This window comes from Periplaneta americana, chromosome 12, assembly GCF_040183065.1.
Source record: "Periplaneta americana isolate PAMFEO1 chromosome 12, P.americana_PAMFEO1_priV1, whole genome shotgun sequence".
Taxonomy (NCBI): domain Eukaryota; kingdom Metazoa; phylum Arthropoda; class Insecta; order Blattodea; family Blattidae; genus Periplaneta; species Periplaneta americana.
Genome location: NC_091128.1, coordinates 37,147,171 through 37,165,371, shown reverse-complemented (window position 1 = coordinate 37,165,371; position 18,201 = coordinate 37,147,171). Strand labels below are relative to the sequence as shown.

Below are 18,201 nucleotides of genomic sequence, written 5' to 3'. Positions count from 1 at the left end.
TGCATTTGTACAATTAAAATCATTTCCAAGGGTGTTACGTAGAGTCGGCCAAATTCCATACTGCCAACGGACACGGTCATATTTTCTACACTGCGATAAAAATGTTCCACTGTAAGTAGAACATGGCATATATCACATGGCTCGCTGCATAGGAGATGGCCATGCGTCAGATGTCAGTGTCCAATCCACAACTGGGTGAGTAATATTTCTTCATGTTGTGTCGCTCTTGTGGACGAATCCCAAATGCGAACAGTATTCTTTATTCTTCGTAATTTATTTCCCTATTGTGCAGACCATTCTCCTTCCCATTGCCACCATAACATATGTTTCAGGTAATTACCTGAATATCTTGCCACCTCGCACGCCAATACACCTCAGACCCATTCATAGCACCATCCCGTGCTGCAGCATCCGCTGCCTCGTTTCCAGGAATGCCATCATGACCCGGACTCCACACTACTCCAATCTCATAATCAGAGGTTAGGAGAGTATGGAAAAATTCCTGGGTTCTCAACACAAGTGGATCATTAAAATTCAAACGCTGCAGGGACTGAATGGCGCTTTAAGAGTCGGAGCAGATAAGGAATCTGCTCCGGGGTTGTCTAATTAAAAACAATAAAGCTCTATAAAAAGTATATAGTTCTGCGGTAAAAACACTAGGGTACTGCTCAATTTATATTTAAATATGTGTCTATTTGCAACAAAGCAACAACCAACACAATCATTTACTTGGGATCCGTCAGTAATTACTAATGAATAATTTGGAAACTGTGGTAAAAGTTCGATAAAACGAAGTCTATAAACAAAAGCTGGTGTAAAATTCTTAAAACTTCGGCTCAGACTTACATAATCCATGGTAGAGTGGTCGTATATTCCATTGTGCGAACTGTTGACAGGCAGATGTCGAGCTCGCAAAGCAGTTCACGAAACCGCACACCTGCTGGATGAAGTCTTCATGGATTTTTACTGTATCGGCCGTAAAGAGACAGATGGTAAAAGGAGTCGTAAGAATTGTGCGCGGGCTGTGAGCGGAGCTTTACAGCATATGAGCACAACAAGACATTACGTCGCCGATACAGTGATGGCTTCCCTGCTTCGAATACAGGCTCTCTATCCGACTAGTTCGGATGGCCCCTATAGGTAGTCGAAACCCATGATGATGGATAATGTCCAAGAGAGGTAACTTGGATTTATTTGCTGAGCCATAAATAAAACAGCCATAATCCAGCTTCGACCGGATAAGAGCACGATAAAGACGTAAAAGCACTATGTGGTCTGTACCCCTGTGAACCCCTGACAAAAGGCGTAAAATATTTAACATTTTTTCCGCAACACCTTCTCAAATCACGTATATGCTCCTCCCACGTTAATTTATATTCAAAAATAATAAAAAATCTCGCATTGTCTGTATATTGCAACTCTACTTCATTAAGACGCAGTTCAGGATGTGGATGCAGTCCACGATTGTTATAGAAGTGGACACACTGCGTTTTTATAGTGGAGAATTTAAAACTATTGCGAAGAGCCCGTTCTGATAACACGTTGATGACCAGTTGCAACTGTCGACTGATGGATGGTAAAAATCGGGAGCTCTAATATAAAATGAAACATCAGCGTACAACAGAGAAGATACTCGGTCACCCACACAGTGGGCAAGGCCATTGATCACAATGCGGAAAAGAAGAATGCTTAATACAGACCCCTGCGGAACGCAGTTTTCTTGGAGATGTTCATTACAAAGTGCGGTGCTCTGCAATGAATTTAGCAATAAATGTTGGTAGACTGCCACGAAGTCCCCAATCATGCAGAGTTTGCAGAATGCCATACCGCCATGTGGCATCGTAAGCCTTTTCTAGATCAAAGAAGACCGCCACAAGATATTCCTTCTTCAGGAAGGCATCTCTAATGGCTGTCTCCAGTCAAACAAGATGGTCTGCGGCGGGTCTGTGCTTACGAAAACCACATTGGATATTACATAATCGGTTTTCCGATCCGAGTACCCACGTGAGGCGTTTGCTTATCATCTTTTCCATAACCTTGCATACGCAGCTGGTGAGACAAATTGGCCTATAATTGCGAGGTAAAGAAGGATCATTTCCCGGTTTCTCGACTGGGATTACAATGGCGGAACGCCATGCAGATGGAAATACAGCCCCAGTCCAGATTCTGTTATATATTGACAGAAGAAAGGATTTTCCAGCTGGCGGAAAATGGAGTTGCATGCAGTTATGAATTTTGTCAGGGCCAGGGGAGGTGTCAGGGGATGTGTCTAGTGATGCCTCTAGCTCCTCGGATGTGATCTGTGCATTGCATTCTTCAGTGTTATCAGATTTAAAATTTAGGTTCCATTTTTCTGCAACATCTTTGATTTTCATAAATTCCGGGTCATAATTCCTTGAGCTGCTTATTGAGGACTTCATGGCCTATCTTGATTTGCAAGCTTGACAACAAAATAGCATAGATATGGTGCATTCACAAACTTGGAAATAGGTTTGTTACTTGCTTTAAATGTGTTTCTCCACAAATATAGCATGATACATCGCGATTATTCAGGTAGAACTCCTGTGAAATACCCATCCCTTTGCGATGCTCGATGTGTACAAATGGAACAATATGATTGAGAATATAATTATGCACACCTGTGACCACAATATAATTAATTACTTGACAAAAAAAAGGAACCAAAATGATTCAAAAGAAAACACTTCTGAATATTGATTCCACCAAGAAACAAATGAGATGCAAAACAAAGGAAAGATTCTTTAAACAATTACTTCTGCACCGAAAAACCAAGATCTGGAATAACAGACAATATGGGAAGGGAATTAAATCAACCAGCCAATTTTCGCCTTGATACTAGTCATGATTGTTTAGCAGTCCACTTAACACAAACCAGGCATTTATAATTCCGCCATCTACACCATAGGTGCTCAAGAGGAAATAGTTGTGTACTGCAATCACGAAACTTCTGTCCTTGAAGCTTAAAGAAAATTTGACCGAGATATATTGGAAAGCCTGAAGACGATGGCCCAGAATGCAGTAGTCTTCCAATAGAGAACAACAATATAAGTAAGAAATTACAATTCAGAATACAATGTTGGGATGTAAACTTACATATGGAAGCATGTAACACACAATACTTATTAACTTGTACGCATGCAAAACACAAACTGGGTTAGAGAAGAACAATCGCCGATGGGCAAGTGCGTATAGAGATGAAATCCAAATTTATCTGTAGTCCACCAAGATTGTAATAACCAGGGAAAGGATTTATATGTAAATACATATTTACTTATAAAGCTAATATAATTTATATTTTGCATTATCTTTATGTTTCACAATGTGTAGGGTTGAAAAATCCTACTTTTATTTTCCATATTTTTCCATATTTTAGAGTTTAGTACATATTTTCGTTAATTTCCATATATTTTCCATATTTCATATAAAACAGTCCATATTATATTAGGTTTAACAATAAAACAAAACAAAATTCCATTAACTTTTAAAAATACATTTCAACAATAGAGATTTAAACACATGTTCAGTAATCCCTTTAACATCAGAGTTATTTGAAAATTAGCAGTCCTATCAACAATGGGAAAGTAAGTTACAAAACTGTATTAATTTAATTTAAAATTTTTAACAGACTTCAGTTGTGCAGCTCAACAGTTAAATGCCAGTCAGAGTACACATAGGTTCAGTTTTGTAAATCATACTATAAAGACGGTAAATATGCCAAAAGTACGATTTTCAGTCAATTTAAAATCAAAACTAACAAGTTACATTTCAGAATTTAAAGAAGATGGTTTATCAACTGACAATAAAATATTATTTTGTAATTTGTGTCAGTGTGCAGTATCATCTACACAAAAGTTCCTGGTGCAACAACACATTACAACTAGTAAACATCAGGCCAACAAACAACTAAATTCCAAGCAGAGACAATTGTTTTTAACACAACCAACAACATCGAATGTAAGATCTGAGTTTAACATCGACCTGTGCCGTTCTCTCATCTCTGCTGATATTCCTCTCTACAAACTAAAGAATAAGGTCTTCAGGGAATTCCTTGAAAAATATACTCAACATACAATCCCGGATGAGTCAACACTTAGGAAGACGTATGCTCCATCCATCTACGATGAGACAATACAGAAGATAAGAGATGAAATTAAAGATAGTTCAATTTGGGTTTCCATTGATGAGACTCCCGACAAAGAAGGTAGACTTGTTGGTAATGTAGTTATCGGTTTGTTAAGTGAACAATATTCTGAACGAATTCTTTTACATTGTGATGTTCTAGAAAAGTGCAATAACAAAACTATAGTTAAACTGTTCAACGAAGCTATGGGTATCCTGTGGCCAAAGGGTATTATGTACGATAATGTGTTATTCTTTATTAGCGATGCTGCCCCTTATATGGTCAAAGCTGGACAAGCATTATCTGTTGTATATCCTAAATTGACTCATTTTACTTGTGTGGCGCATGCATTTCATCGTGTGGCAGAAGTGGTCAGAGACAATTTCCCTAAAGTAGATTTGTTGATTTCATCAGTGAAAAAAGTATTTCTCAAAGCTCCCAGTAGAGTTAACGTGTTGAAAGAAATGTACCCTGAAATTCCATTGCCACCAAAGCCAATTTTAACTAGATGGGGTACATGGCTAGAAGCAGTTGAATATTATGCCGAACATATAGACTCTATTAACAATGTTCTCCTTGCATTGGACTCTGAAGATGCAGTCTCGATTGATACTGCGAAAACAGTTACCTGTGACATAAGTGTGAAGAATGACTTAGCTCACATTCAGCATACATTTTCATGCATCATAAAAACGCTCAAAAGTCTCCAAAATAGGCACCTTTCACTATCTGAAAGTTTTGAAATTATAAATAGTACTGTGGAACAACTGAATCGTGGTAGAGGTAAAGTTGCAGATGCAGTAAGAGCTAAGGTGGACACTGTACTTTCAAAAAACCCTGGATATGAAGAACTACAAAAGGTTGTTGCTGTGATGAGTGGTGAATCAACAGTGAAGATTAACTTGGACTTATCCCCAGCAGACATTGTGAAATTGAATTATGTACCAGTTACTTCTTGTGACGTCGAACGCTCTTTTAGTCAGTATAAATCTATCCTCAGAGACAATAGAAGAAGATTCACTTTTCAGCACTTGAAAGAAATGTTTGTAACCTATTGTTATGGTAACAGACAATAAAAATTGTGTTTTGTTGAAACTACATTGGAAGATAAGGTACGTCCATTATATTTTTTGTTTAGTTTGATTAAAATGTACCAATATTTAACGTACATAGTCATTTTTTTATAATTTTAAGTCCATATTTAATTCCATATTTTGGTAAAAATCCATATTTAATTCCATATTTTGGTAAAAATAACTACATATATATTTACATATTTCATATATTTTTAGTCCATATAAATCCGTTCCCTGGTAATAACCATCTAGAAGATATTACAGATAATGTAACAACTCAGATTTATAATATATTGTATTATATAATCATTATATACATCTATAAACCCAACAGTATCTTAAGAAATAGAGCTGGTATGGTCTATCCAATGGCATATTTTGAATCGGTGCGACAAGTAACTTCAAGGACATGTTTAATCAAGGCAATCTTTTTTTTATTTTTTCTCATTGGCCTGTGTTCTTATTGTGTAATTTAGGATGTGGATCCTTTGAAATATTATAAAGAAATGAGGTGCGAGTTAACATTTATGTTGTCATTTCACCACATTGTCTACTGTAGAGACTGTTACATTTTTATTTTCATTTCAGAATTGTGAATAATGTTGAGAAGAATGTGTCAGAAGAACGCGCCGACTTTGAGCTCAAAGAAGACAAATTGACACACTGTGGTAGCAACAGTTCAAACGTTGATGACACAAGTCATAATTCAATAAAAATTACATTCAAATGCGAGCTGTGTGGAAAATGTTTCTCAGAATCGACTTATTTAAGCAGACATGCTCACATTCACACAGGCGAAAGGCCATTCCAATGTCACGTATGTGGAAAATGTTTCTCGCGTTTAGGTGACTTGAAGCAACATGTACGCATTCACACAGGCGAAAGACCATTCAAATGCGAGGTATGTGGAAAGGGTTTTTCTGTACTTACAAATTTAAACACACATGCACGCATACACACAGGCGAGACGCCATTCAAATGCCAAGTGTGTGGAAAGTGTTTTTCGGTACCTTCAAATTTACGGAGGCATGCTCAGATACACAAAGGTGAAAGGCCATTCAAATGCAACGTGTGTGGTAAGAGTTTCTCAGAATCACGAGTTTTAAGCGTGCATGCACGCATACACACAGGAGAAAGGCCATTCTGTTGTAACGAGTGTGGAAAGTGTTTCTCAGATTTGGCAAATTTCAACAAACATTGTCGCATTCACACAGGTGAAATGCCATTCAAATGTGAAGTGTGTGGAAAGTGTTTCTCTGTAGCTCCACATCTAACCATACATGCACGCATACACACAGGCGAAAAGCCATTCAAATGCCACGTCTGTGGCAGGAGTTTCTCACGATCAGGACAGTTAAAGCAACATGCACACATTCACTCAGGCGAAAGTCCATTCAAATGCGAGGTGTGTGGAAAGTGTTTCCCTGGACCTGCACATTTAAAAACTCATAATCGCATACATACAGGCGAAAGGCCATTCAAGTGCCATGTATGTGGAAGGTGTTTTTCAAGAGCAGAAAACTTAAAGCAACATGTACACATTCACACAGGCGAAAGGCCATTCAAATGCGAAATGTGTGACAAGTGTTTCTCAAATTCGGCAAATCTAAAAAAACATACACGCATACACACACGCGAAAGGCCGTTCAAATGCGAGATGTGTGGAAAATGTTTCTCGGTTTCGCAAGGTTTAATTAGGCACGGACGTATACACGGAAGCAAAAAGCCATGTGGTTCAGAAGCGTGTTGAAAATGTTCCTCAGAATCGGCATCTTCAACATGGCACGTTTGCATTCTCCAAATCTAAAGGCATTCAAGTTTGGAGTCTGAGCCAACTTTTTCCCAAACAGATCGTCGAAATTTGGATTGATTATGATCCCTGAAAAATCACAGGCTGTCTTATTAGGAAATCAGAGACTTCTGTCGAAATGTAAAAAATTCAGTTCTTCCCACCATAGTTGTGAATAACCCTGAAATCCCGTTTAGTGGAACTGTGAAAAATCTGGGTTTTCATATCGATGAACACAAACTGGGCGACACAGATTAAACATGTACGTAAAAAAGTATTTTCTATACTCCACTCACGTCAACGAATAAACATTTTCTTTCTTTTAAATTAAAACAAATCTTAGTCCACATACTTGTCATGCCTTTGTTCGACTACTACGACGTTCTATTAAGTGATCTCAGCCATGATCTGACTCAAAATTACAGCGTGTCCATAATGCCTGTGTTCAGTTTATATGTAATATCCGTCTCTATGATCATGTCTGGCCGTCTTTCAGTGAACTGCCTTGTCAAGGCTGGCTGACAGACGCAGTTTGCATTGCCTGTCTCTTCTGTATCAGATCTTGCACATATCAACCCCTAAATACCTAGCATCACGATTTCATAATCTAATCACACATCATAATCTGCATACTCGGCCACAACACGAAACTCTATTGTCAGTTCCTCTCCAGAGAACTTCCGCGTATTTTTCGTCTTTTATAATAGACACTATCCGTTCTTGGAATTCATTACTAACAGATGTTAAGGGCTACCTGATCTTAAACGCTTTCAAGTCCAAACCTGAAACATCTTATTTTGGAACGTACAGTGTCCCACAGTATATATTAGAATTCACATATGTAACTAGTTTATAAAGCAATCACGTAATGTAATTTGTCATTTAGTGTAAGTAAGTATTTAAGTTCGATAATTCTCTGACTTATGCATATTTTTCTGTTTAGATCTTGTCTTAGGTGTACATTTAATTTTCTGTTGTACTAACATTATATTATCATGTATTTCCTTTTTATCCTCTGCCAGAAAAAATAAAGCATTATCTATCTATCTGTCTGTCTGTCACGCTCGCCTATATACATGCGCGATACCACCGAATGCGATGGCTGTGGAAGTGCATTTCAAAACCTCGTCTGTTGAAAAATCTCTCCTGGTTACATTGAGGGGAGAGACCGTATCAATGCGATGTAAAGGGGAAGAATTCTGTTCTAGGACGAGTAAAGAAAGACATTATATTCTTTCACACAGGCGAAATGCCTTTCAAATGTGATCTCCGCAGAATCTTTCACATATAAGAATTAAATCTAAGAAAGTATGTGCTTACACGTAGTCCAACGTGAATATATATTTATTTTCTATGCTGGGAAATTACATTATGAGTTTCCATACTCAAGTACGGTAAGGATTTTGAGTTTTGGTCCGCCTGATCACGGATGCTTATTGGGTACGCGCAGCAGCCATAACCGCAAAAATTGGAGATTGTGTTGACGCGCGTAAACTTAGTACTGTTATGTTCTATTCGTATATTTGCTGCAAGGGTAAACTGATACTCTGTAATATAAATTGATAGTGATATTAGCGGCTACATACTCCTTACATATGCATAAGTAATTTGCTGGTAAAGCTCGTCAGCCGCTGAGGTGCGATTTTCAGTAATTTGCCTAACATTTTCTTTCAGAGAACAGGAAAAAAAAAAATAGCACAGAATTTATAGAATGAAAGCACCTACTAATACAGGAATATAAGGCTACATATTGACACACCATTCCGAAATTACCAGCATATGGCCTTGACTTGCTGCTTCTAATACGTAGTGCGCCCTCGGCCCGTAAATGATCCACCTCACTACATGATGCCCACAGTTCCGTAGGGGGGGCCAGTTTCAAAATGGCTTCTTCGCGCTCTTCCCCTCCACCTTTAGAAAAGGTTAAAAAGAAAGAAAAATTGAAAAATCACAAGACTGGTGGTCATATGACAAATATTGCTATGGATCTGGACCCTGAGAAAGTAACAGTTAAAGTGCCACTCCAAAGTTCATTAGTATCACCTTGAATGGAACAGAAAAGACTCTGAAGAACATCACTCCATTCTACGTAAGACGCGCACTCGACGGACTCGTTGGGAAGGTCAAAAATGCAACTCGACTATGAAACGGTGTCTCTGCATCGAGACTATACCTCTAAAACAGAGTGAAACTCTGTTGAAAGCGAAGTTGCTAGGGTCTTACCCTATTAAAGTCGAACGACACTCCTCGCTGAACACCACACAGGGACCAAGGCATACGGATTCTCTGGACAGTATGTCTGACGAAGAGATCCAACTAGAACTGGCGGAGCAGTCTGTGTCCAAGACTCAACGTTTATTACGTAAGCGGGACGGACGAGCTGTACCACTGAGCACAGTCTTTTTGACATTCGAAAAGCCTGGCCTACCGGAATACACCCTTGTCGGGTATAAGTGTATCCCAGTTCGTGCGTATGTGCCCAATGCGGTGCTTCACGGGCCATCGGTTCGGACATAGGCAAAAACGTTGCACTAACAATATCATATGTGCAAAGCGCGGCGGTGCTGACCATGGGGATTCCCCACGTGCCGGCGCCGATCACTAAGTGAATTGTTCTGGGGAGCACACGTGTAATTCTAAAAAATTGCCCGAAGTATATGGTAGAGAAGGATATTCAAGAGCTCCGAGTCCGAGAAAATATTGCTGTTTTAGAGGCGTGTAAGCGTAATTTTGATCAAAAAAAAAAAAAGCCACGGAAAAGGCCTATGACTCAGAATTGCAAAAAGCAACGGAGGAAATTGATGTTTGCGCACAGACTCCACCTCTTGGAAATATACCAGGGAAGCCCACTGAGATCGCTACCCAGATATACGCGGAGTGCGACGATATGTATGGGCTTGATGTCTGGCCTTCCGTTCCAAGAAAGATCTCTGCCGTGGCAACACAGAAAGATTCAAGGCCTGATTGATTGCCACGACGTCGCACTACTTGTTCGGGTGCCAAGTCGAGACCACGCTCTCGATCCCGTTCTCGATCAAGATCACGATCAGGTGTGCGACGAACTGCAAGGGCTAAACAGTCACAGTCAAAGGCACGAAATCATCGAAAAGATAAGAAGAGAAGATATCCTGTGAAGCCACTACCATGATTTAGCTCCTTAAGATGACTGATATTGTACAGTGGAATGTGAATGGTGTACGCAGCAGACTTACAGAACTACAACAATTGATCTATCATGAGAACCCTGCTATTTTATGTCTTCAGGAGACACACCTCCTGCCCGAAAAGTCCCTGTGTATCTCGGGACAGTACGTTCATTGGTACAAACACCTTGCTGGTATTCGTGCCAACGGAGCTTGTGCTCTCCTACTCAGCCAATGTATATTTTCCTCTATCATCAAAACTACCCCTTCTCATCATTGTGTAGCCGCAACAATAATTTCCCAGCATTCCGTTTTTAATTGTCTGTATGTATATGCCTTCAGATACACCTTTCACTGTGACTGACATTGAGCATATCCTGTCACAAGTACGTGCTCCTTATTAATAAGTGGGGGATTTCAATGCATCCCACCACTCTTGGGATTCCGATGATTTATCTAGTAGATTATTTTACGACGCTGTATCAATATCTTAGGTTATTTAGCGTCTGAATGAGATGAAGGAGAGAATGTCAGTGAAGTGAGTATGGGGTCCAGCAACGAGTTACCCAGCATTTGCTCATATTGGGTTGAGGGAAAACCCCGGAAAACACAGGTATGTACCCATTTAAATTTCATTACTCTGAATTCAGGGGAAGCAACACATCTATCGTTGGCTTATGGTACTTTCTCTATGACAGATATCTCCATTTATAGTCCAGTTTTGTCCACGCATTTCGATTGGTCTGTGATTCACGGCCTACATGGTAGTGACCACTACCCCATCCGAATGCGTATGTCTGCTTTACGTCCTGCGGAATCTCGCTCTCCAAACTGGGTTATTAAAAAGGCGGACTGGATTGGATTTTCAGAGGTCCATATCATTCGATGATAACGGACATGAAAGTGTGGACTCCGTAGTGGAACATTTCTCAAATGTGGATGTAAAGTAAACAGAATTATCTATCCCCCAGTCGTCTTGCAGGCCAAAACGCTTCCCTGTTCCCTGGTTGATGGATGTCTGCAGAGATGCAATCAGAGACCGCAAACGTGCCTTACGCCAATTTGAGCGCCACCCGACCCAAGAAAATGTTGTGCAGTTTAAACGTCTTTGAGCCAAAGCTCTTTGCAATGTGTGCGATGCTAAGAAGACGTCCTGGACAAATTACGTCAATTCATTGAAAAAGAAAGTCCCAGCTAACATCGTATGGGACAAAATCCGTCGAATAATGAGGAAACTTAGTTCTGTAATTCCACATGCCCATCTCCTATGTGGCGAGCCTCAGCCGGAGTGTGAGATATGCCATGTTCTGCATACGGTGCAAAAATTTTTATTGCATTGTAGAATATGTGACCGTGTCCGTCAACAATATGGACTTCGACCGACTCTACGTGACGCTCTTGGAAATGACTTCAATTGTAGAAATGCAGTTCTGAGATTTTTTTTATCGAATACAGGACTTGTCAGGACGATTTAGTTTTTTACTGACCTGTTTTACTTGTCCTCCTTACCCTTTACATCCGGAGGTTCTATATTTTGTTTAATATGTGTTTTTGACATTTGGACCTTTTACCTCCGAGCATTTTAGAAATGCACCAGATAATTTATTCCAGATGCCATTTATTATATTATTTTATTGTTTCTTTTTAAATACCAGCTAAGGTCTGTGAACTGCTCACTATTATTATTTTCATGCATCTTTTTGAAACTGCATTTGTATACCTTGTTTTAACCGTGACAACATTTTTTAGTTCTTTTAAGCATTCTGGTTATTGTATTGTATTTTTTGTGAAGGATTTTAGATAAGGACGCAAAGAGCCAAAGTAGTTCACGCACCCCTTTTAAACCCCAGTAACTTATGTAATTCCGAGCCTTCTGAATAATGGCGTAACGACCACCAGTCCCATAGAAATTGCTGAAATATTTGCTACCTCTTATGCACAAATAAGCAGCTCAAGGAATTATGTCCCGGAATTTCTAAAAATCAAAGACGCTGCAGAAAAACGAATCCTAGCTTCTAGATGTGATAACACTGAAAACTATAATGCACTGTTCACATCCGAGGAGGAGGAGGAGGCGGCACTAGACACATCCTCTGACACCTCCTCTGGCCCTTACAACATCCACAACCGCATGCTTCGCTATTTTCCGCCAGCTGGAAAATCCTTTTTTCTGTCAATATATAACAGAATATGGAATGAGATAGTATTTCCATTTGCTTGGCGGTACGCCATTATAATCCCTGTCCAGGAACCAGGAAAGGATCCTTATTTACCTGGGAACTATAAGCGAATTTATCTCAACAGCTGTGTATGTAATGTTATGGAAAAGATAAGCAAACACCTGTTGTGGGTAATCGAGTCGGAAAACCGATTATCTAATATCCAATGTGGTTTTCGTAGGTACAGATCAGACCCAGATCATCTTGTTCGCCTGGAGACCACCATTAGAAATGTGTTCAAGAAGGAACATCTTGCGGCAGTCTTCTTTGATCTAGAAGAAGCTTATGATACCACATGGCGTTATGGAATTCTGCAAACTCTGCATGATTGTTGACTTCGTGGCAGAGCGGTATTTCCGACTTCGAGTAGGCACCACACTTTCTAAAGAACATCTCCAAGAAAATGGCGTTCCGCAAGGGTCTGTATTAAGCCTTCTGTTTTTCTGCATTGCGATCACTGGAATTGCCCACTGTGTAGGTGGACGAGTATCTTCTCTGTTGTACATTGGTGACTTCGCTTTATATTATAGCTACCGATATCTCCCATCTATCGTTCGACTGTTGCAACTCGCCATCAACGTGCTATCAGAACAGGCTGTTCACAATGGCTTTAAATTCTCGACTCTCAAAACGCAGTGCGTTCACTTCTACAATCATGGTGGACTTCATCTACATCCTGAACTGCGTCTTAATGGAGTGAAGTTGCAATATACAGACACTGCGAGATTTTTGAGCCCTATCTTTGATAATAAATTAACGTGGGAGGCACCTATGCGTGATTAAAGAAGGCTATGTGAAAAGTGCCTAAATATTTTACGCCTTTTGTCAGGGGTTTGCTTAGGTGCAGACCACATAATGCTGTTAAGTGTGTGTCGTGCCCTTATCAGATAAAAGTTAGATTATGGCTGTTTTATTTATGGCTCAGCAAATACATCTAAATTACGCCTTTTAGATACTCTCCATCATCATGGGATTTGACCAATCCAGATCGGTTCCTCCAAGTTTTTGACCGCGGGGTGCAATGGTGGCTCTCGTGCATTCCTTTCTGCACATTTATTGTATTATCACCGTCAAGCCCTTTTTGCTCTCTCGTCTTTCTCTTCAATCTTTCCCAGCACCACCCACCACATCTTCACAGCCATATTCACCTTTCCATCCCCGCTGTATAGTCTGGCCACGTCCGCTTACATGACGGGATTTGCTGAGAATGCTTGATTAGGCCTCGTACTTATTCCCCTTCTAGCTACTTGTATTCATTAGTAGGTTAAGTTTCGTTGGCTTGTAACTCCCATCTCATCAGCGGGGATCTTTCCTATCTCCGTGGTCCTTTCCCACGGTTTCGAGCGCGACTTACGACTTGTGTGGCCCGACACGGCACCCAGCAAGGAAGCAATAGTGGACCGTTCATACTGTCCCTATATGCAAGTTTAGGTGCCGAGCCCGGACCAGAGGTCACGTACATTCACGTAGAGGCCCAATGGGGCCCAGGGCGATTTAGACGCACCAGTGAACGACTCTGCTTGCCGGGGCGGATATATCGCTCCGACGTGTTACCGCTGACTAATGGGTGTCGCAGTGTAATCAACCACAAGTGCCCTGAAGCTGTGCTGTCTCGGATTACTCTGGCTTTGGTGGGTGGGTCGGAGATAGCAGAGTAGTCCGGCAGTTGTGTTCAGTGTAGAGTGGGGAGCCACGGGCAGTTATTCCCGTGGTAGGGGCATAGAACTGCGACGTGCCTCTGGTGTAAGACTTGCCATTTGGTGTATAATGCCCAATTTGAAGGGTAACTTGCGTGAGGTGGGTAGCTTGGGATCGGGCTGTGGGGGGGCTCATAGCCGGAACAGACCATGAAGAAATTTTAGGTGTCATTTCTTACGCCCTCTTCTCAGTGGCAGGCTGACGCCGACGGTTCCGTAGTGGGGGCCAGTTCAATATGTCCTCGCCCTCTTCTCCCCCTCCCTCAGAAAAACATCACATGAAACAGAAGTTAGCAGTAGACATGGCGGGTGGTAATATGACGAACATTGCAATGGACTTGGACTCTGAGAAAGTAACAGTTAAAGTGCCGCCTCCAAAACTTATTAGTATCACATTGGATGGAAAAAAAAAGCAATGGAGAACATCAGTCCATTTTACGTGAGACGCGCACTCGACGGACTCATTGGGTAGGTCAAAAATGGAACTCGACTATGCAACGGTAGTTCCCTCATCGAGACCATATCTTCAAACAGAGTGAGACGCTGTTGAAAGCCAAGTTGCTATGGTCTAACCCTATTAAAGTCGAACGGCACTCCTCGCTGAACACCACGCTGGGAGTAGTGCATACGGATTCTGTGGACGATATCTCTCTGATGAAGAGCTCCAACTAGAACTGGCGGAGCAGTTCGTGTGCAAGGCTTACCGTTTATTACGTAAACGGAACGGACAGACTGTTCCCCTGAGCACTGTTTTTTTTGACCGTCGAAAAGCCTGTCCTACCCGAATACATCCTTGTCGGCTATAAGCTTGTCCTAGTTCGTGCGTATGTGCCGATCCCAATGCGGTGCTTTAGGTGCCAACGGTTCGGACATGCGCAAAAACGTTGCACTAACAACAGGTTATTTGCAAAGTGCGGCGGTGCTGAACATGGAGATTCCCCGTGTTCCGTCGCCGAGCACTCTGTGAAATTTTCTGGGGACCACGCCGCTAACTCTAAAAATTGCCTGAAGTATATTGTAGAGAAGGATATTCAAGAGCTCCGAGTCCGGGAAAATATTACGTTTTTCGAGGCGGGTAAGCGTATTTTAGATCAACAGAAAAAAGCGACGTTTCTCAGATCACTTTCAAATCTTTTACTTTACACTTCGCTCACAGTTATATTAATGCGAGGTTTCGGTTTTCCGTTTATCTTGTGGAGAACAACGAGAGAACGATGTCTCCATAAGATTACACACTAAATCGTTTAACGGATTCATCTTTTTAACGTATTAATACACTTGCTAACACCTTAACATTTCACTGCATTTGTCACGACAAAGAACATGTATAGACTACAATGTACTTTCAAATTTTATGCCAACTTTATTGCAAAGTACTCCAAATATTCTAAAATATACACAAATATAATATTCAAGAGATGCTAATGTTAAAAAAAAACGAAATATATATTTATTTATTTTATTTGGTTATTTAACGACGCTGTATCAACTACTAGGTTATTTAGCGTCGATGAGATTGGTGATAGCGAGATGATATTTGGCGGGATGAGACCGAGGATTCGCCATAGATTACCTTGCATTCACATTACGGTTGGGGAAAACCTCGGAAAAAACCCAACCAGGTAATCAGCCCAAGCGGGGATCGAACCCGCGCCCGAACGCAACTTCAGACCGGCAGGCAAGCGCCTTAACCGACTGAGCCACGCCGGTGGCTACGAAATATATATGTTATATCTTAATTTAAGCAATATTTAATTTCTTTACATAATATTTTATGTTCTCTTATTTAGTTGCAAAATATTACAGTTTGCCACCCTGGTCGAATGTTCCTACGAGAGAGAGATTCTGTTTACCGAGAAGAGAGAAACCAGATGAACGGCTCTTTAACAGACATTCACAATAGCCTCTCAGAAAGGACCAGCAATTCACAGTAAGCAAGTCGTTGTCATGGCAACCGGGTTTGTTTACTGAAGGTGAAAAGGAAAGTCTTCTTGGGACCTTCAGTATCCACATCCCTCGCTACTTCGTCTGCTAGCCACGTGGCCTGACTGGGGGGGGGGGGGTCTTCTGACGTACTCCACAAGGAGATTAACTGAGTGGATTAAGCCATACAAGACAGATTAGAAGGTAGAGCAAAGTATGAATTAGTGAGGAATGCATTTTATTTTGATTTATTAATAAAATATAATTATTTTATTAAAGCACGAAAAATGGGGTGAAGGTGGCACTCAGCTACTTCGCCACTGGTAAACATGTACAAACTTTGCTAAATTACTTTCTGTAACAACAGCATGTTCATGATCCTCATTAAGAACAGATGTTTTATGTAATATGTTATGTAGCTTAGTAGGATTAATATTTGCAAACAATAGAATACAGATATTAAGGAAAATTATATTACAATTTCGGTGAACATCTTATCACATTGGTACAAAAACAAGTTTTGTTACAATGATCACACTATAATTCTTGGTTGTATCCACGAATATTTTCGATTTTACAGAAAATCATCATCAGGTGGAAAAGCAATAAATTAGACAAATTGAACACTAGTGAAATATAAAATATAAAATGCATACATAATGAATAAAACAGTATAGGAACATTATCATGTCAAGATATTAAAGCAACCTATAAAATTCAATGATAACATGCATTTAAAGACGATATATATATATATATATATATATCTTTTGGATTTTAATTATTGCAAGAATATTAATGTAAGATATGTGTATGTTGAAAGTTAAAATTTAATGATGTCATATTTTGACGGTAGTTGAAAGCTGAAGTTCTATGGAATATTTTGTCACTCGGGTTGATGAGGTGATTTGATTAAGACATGATGTTGAAGGTGGAGAGGAGTCAGATGCTCAAGTCAACTCATCGACACATTACATGGCTTCTTAAAATTTAAATTTAAACAGAATACAGGTTGAACAAACAGTAAAATGAAAGTATCAAACATACCCATCATAGCTGAATAATGCCATTTAATGATCCAGATCTTTGTATTAAATAATATTAACAATAAAAGTGTTCCAAATTTATTAATGAGTATAAATGGTTATGTTCATAATTACACTGTAGGATTTCTTTTCAAGTTTCTTACTCCTTTCACTATCAACTTCAGAGATAATTTACTGACTACTTTCTGGCGCCTTGATGGTATATAGTTCGCGACATTGGTCTGGAATCATCTGGCAACCCTGAATCGAAAAGTAACACTGTGAAATCCAGGTATAAAACAGGAATAGAAAATACTTCTTCTCTAAGTATCTTTCGTCGATTGTCCGCAGCAGTCCAATTGCAACTCTCGTACCTTTGCCCTTCCTGAAGCCAAAGTGCTCTTCTTCCATCTTAGAACATAAACGTCGATTGAGTGCTCGCAAGAAAATCATCGCCGAGTGCGATATTAGACTGATAGTCCTGAACTTCTTAGAATTCTTGACATTATTTCTTCGGTATTGGAATCAACACTCTCTGCGTAAAATCTTCAGGCCATTCGTCTTTCTCACATATTTCGTTGAATAATGACAGAATTTATTCTTGCCTTCACCCAAGCATTTCAATAATTTAATGGGGATCCCATCAACTCCTGTTCCTTTCCCATTCTTCATATCCTTAAGCATTAGTTCAACTTCTTCACTTAAGATTGAAAATATTTTTTCGTCTTTTGATACAGCTTCATTTTGTATAGCTATCTCATCTGGACAATTCCATGTTTCATATAACTCTTCTACATATATCGTTCATCTGTTTAGTATTCAATGTTTGTCTGTTATTTAATTTCTGATGTCGACCTCTATCAACCACATGGATTTTCTGTTCTTATTTTGAAGTCCAAACATTTTACTTCGTGGCACGTTAAATCATACCTTCCTTTTCTCTCTAGATCCTCTATTTCTTCTCATCTCTCTTTCATTCAGTCCTCTTTTGCTTTGTCAGTTTCTCTTCTTAGTTCGATTAGTTTCCTGAAGCTTCTTCCTTCTTTGTTGATGTTTCTCCATTTTCTCCCCTCCTTCATCTTCTCCAACATTTTCCCTGAACCCCAAGGTTTCTTAATTCTCACATCTTGTTTGCATCCCATTGTTTCTTCTGCTGTTTTCTCTATATAGCCTTTTAAATGAGTCCAG

The 18,201-nt window shown here is 39.9% G+C and overlaps 1 protein-coding gene across 7 annotated transcripts in view; it reads left to right on the top strand.

The window, feature by feature from the left end:
• LOC138710297 (zinc finger protein ZFP2-like) overlaps window positions 1–17,985 on the top strand; it is a 32,343-nt gene extending 14,358 nt beyond the window's left edge. For 4 of the 7 annotated variants that reach the window (XM_069841078.1, XM_069841079.1, XM_069841077.1 and 1 more), the window contains one exon: window positions 5,806–8,067. In XM_069841078.1, coding sequence (XP_069697179.1) covers window positions 5,806–6,967 — 1,162 coding nt within the window. In that variant the 3' untranslated portion in view covers window positions 6,968–8,067. Of the gene's footprint in view, window positions 1–5,805; window positions 8,068–12,549; window positions 15,476–15,871 lie in introns of those variants that run through there. The other 3 variants (XR_011335202.1, XM_069841082.1, XM_069841081.1) reach the window with 3 other exon arrangements.
• Window positions 17,986–18,201: the final 216 nt, after the last annotated feature.